Raw genomic sequence first — 3,490 nt, 5'->3', positions numbered from 1 at the left:
AACTATATATATATTAATATATATTTTTTTAAATATTTATTAAAAATATTAATATTGTGTTTCATTTTTAAAATATATATTAAAAGATAAAGAAAAAAAGAAAATAATAAACTAAAGAAAAAATAACTAAAATTAAAAAAATTAACTTTAAATAAAATTAAAAGAAGTTAAAACAGAATAATAAATTTTATATATATATATATACTTTAAAAAATAAATAAAGTTACAGAAATACCATTTTTGTTTTGAATTCATTGTCTGTTTATAAAGATTTATAAAAAATGTATGAAAAATAGTTTTTTTAAACATCTATTTTTTTTATCAAATTTTTGAAAACAGGGATTGCATTGAAAAACCATTACACTTTTAAGTTACAAAGTGATCAAGTTTTATAGGTGTGGTGTTTATAAGTGTGAGAATGTGTTATAACAAAAGATACTATATTGAGATTTTCTTTCTAAGAAAGAAACACAAAACTAGGAAAATATGTGATTGAAAAAATGTTTATTGATCTTGGTAGGAAGTAGCCTCTTGACATTAAATAGGTTATTATATTAAATATTTTAAGTTCATAAAAAATAGCATTAAATGACCTTAGTATTTTTATTTCCTTAACCTCATAACCTAATATTCACCCATGCTTATATATTATGGTTAAGCATGAAAAGCCAAATGAGTGTGGAAACTAAAAATAGAAGTGTTTACTGAATCTCAATTGTATCCATGTCTTGTTCAGTTGGTTTTGGTCTCTTTAAATTCACTTAGAGCATCATCAAAAGTGCTCCTAACATGGCAGCACATGAGCTTCAATTTCAAGCATCCATCTTTAAACACCTCCTTTGCTAGATCTCCTACACAACCAAATTCAACACAAGATTACAATGTCATACTATATTGCATTTTTTACAATGTCATACTATATTGCATTTTTTTTCTATCGATAGATGGTAGTTACTATAGTATTTGTTAGTGGTAGTAGATATATATAGAAATTAAATGAGATATGTTTGTCCTTTATATACTATGTTTATAAAGCACTTTTCTAAATTTCCATTTTTGAGAAACAAAAGAAGATAAATAGTCTTACTTGAAAGATATGATTCAAAATTGGTGATTCATTACTAAATTATTAATTATTAGAGATGAATAAAAAAAAAGAGTAACATAACTTAGAAATAAATTCTTCATGTATCCATCCCAATGTTTTCAAATCAAGAATCTTTTTATCAAACTCAAGAATTGGGTAAATTGATTTAATGAAAAGATCTAATGAAAATATTTATTAAATCAAAATTTGAGAATTAAGTAAATTTATCGAATGAAAGTATTTATTATTATTCTATATATATTCAATAGAATTCACAATTTCTCTCATCCTCTATTTCAATCTTTACCACTGAGTCATCATTATATCTTTACAAACGATAAGTATTGGAGGCTAAGAATTTTGTATGTAGCAGCGAAAAGAATTTAGCATATACATGATTGTTGTAGAAATTCTTACTTATGGTAAGATTTGGTTCACTACGATAAACAATTGACAAGAAACTCAACACACTTCATGCATTACCTGTTGTCTTGAGTCTGATATTAACTCGATTAAATGAGGGATGAGGAATGCTGTACCCACAATATGTCACCCTTGGACTGCAAAACAACACTAACAGCCTCAATAAATCAAGATAGATATATTGAATTAAACTCACATAAGAATATTCACAATACCTACTCTTGATTTAGGGTGTATCGAATAGAATTTGCAAATGTGTGATCCTCATCCACCAGACAAAATGTTGATTTACTATCATCAGAATTTGACCTAAGTTCCATCTCTGTCAATTAATCTGAAAGACAACATAACATATTTTTAAGAAAAACCTTAAAATAGAGAGTCCTACATAGCCATTGAGATATTGTCAATCACAAATTAGTTCTTTTGTGCAAAAATTAAAATACCATTCTTCAAATTTGTCCACACAACAGAAACAACAATCATATTTATAAAAGTTCCACTAATAGCAACAATAACCAAAACTTGGGATCGATCTGTTTTACAATTTACACAACCTTAAGAAATGAGAATTGTACTAGTTTTTTTCATTAATGAGTCTGTATATATGATTACCACATAACCTAAATCATCATCAATTACACAAAGTGGTAAAATTACATGATTGACACATCCAATTGTCGAAATTAAGAAGTAAAATCATCAATATTTGTTAAAAAACAAATCCTTATTTCCATGTAACTATTACATAAAGAACTAACTATTGCTACTCATAGTTGAAGATTGAAACTTTGAAGATGTTGATCACTTCTTAAACCAAATAAAGTGAATCGAACAAAACCACGCACACATAATCACTAAATTTTTGCATGCGAGGAACTGAAATTGGGAAAAACGGTTTACCTAGGGCAAAATAAAAATGAAAGACAATGTGGGCTACACTTGAAAGGCACCGTTGATGGGAATAATAGAGAAAACTAAAGAATTTCACTCTCTTGATTAGGGTTTATTGTGATACGACAAAAGTAATTTTAAATAAGCAGATCTCTATTCATAAAAATATTTGACCATAATTATGTGTGTTTTGAATTTGTCTTTCCAAATTATTATAATAAAAACGTGCTAGAATGTCCTATAAGTTAGCTTCATATTTATTTTAAAGATTTATTTACTTAAATGTATTAGTTTCAATATTTCAAATATGTCTTTTAAATCTAAGAGGTTAATTTGTTTAAATAAATACAAATGATATAGTTATAATAGTATTATTCTTTATTATTTGTATTTGGATTATGATGTGACATATTTAAATTTGAATTTGTCATTTGTAAGTTAGCTTAATATTTGTTTTAAAGATTTATTTACTTCAATGTATTAGTTTTAATATTTTAAATATATCTTTTAAATCTAAGAGGCTGATTTATTTAAATAAATACAAATCATATAGTTATAATTGTATTACTCTTTTTATTTTAATAATTTTAAAGTTAAATTTTATTTTCTAATTGAAATCATAACATCATGATCATTCACAACAGACAAATTTAAGATGATATTTAAGATAAACTATTTATAACTAACAGATCCACATCTATTATTTTATATTATGTAATTGATAAATGAAATGAAAGTATTTTTTCTACTCTTAATAAAATTAAGGGTTAATTATGTTTTTCATCCCTCAAGTATGGGTAATTTTTTGTTTTAGTCTCCCACCTAATGATTGCTCAATTTCAGTCCTCCACGTTTTAAATCTAATGGAATTGGTCCTCAATTTTAAACTCCGTTAATTTTAATTGACACCTGTCTAACGGATGGCCACGTAAGGATCCCGTTTTCAGCTGAGAGGATTTTATAAACAACACGTGGTCTTGAAATTTTATTACCGTTTTAAAAGAGGTATTTGGGGTCTTTCTGAAACCCTAAAATTAGGAGCAGCTCGTGTTGGTTTGGGGGGAAAGATTATTGAATTCATTGGTA

General features: G+C 25.9%; 1 protein-coding gene across 1 annotated transcript; it reads right to left on the bottom strand.

The window, feature by feature from the left end:
* Positions 1 to 732: 732 nt before the first annotated feature.
* Positions 733 to 1,830, bottom strand: LOC114180560 (DNA-directed RNA polymerases I and III subunit RPAC2-like). Its single transcript, XM_028066869.1, has 3 exons — positions 1,730 to 1,830; positions 1,571 to 1,647; positions 733 to 851 (listed from the first exon to the last, which is right to left on the bottom strand). The coding sequence occupies exons 1-3, from the start codon at positions 1,828 to 1,830 to the stop codon at positions 733 to 735; spliced, it is 297 nt and encodes a 98-aa protein (XP_027922670.1).
* Positions 1,831 to 3,490: the final 1,660 nt, after the last annotated feature.

This window comes from Vigna unguiculata, chromosome 4 (assembly GCF_004118075.2).
Source record: "Vigna unguiculata cultivar IT97K-499-35 chromosome 4, ASM411807v1, whole genome shotgun sequence".
NCBI classification, from domain to species: domain Eukaryota; kingdom Viridiplantae; phylum Streptophyta; class Magnoliopsida; order Fabales; family Fabaceae; genus Vigna; species Vigna unguiculata.
Note: the sequence above shows the minus strand (reverse complement) of the source record. Positions and strands in the feature narration are given on the sequence as shown.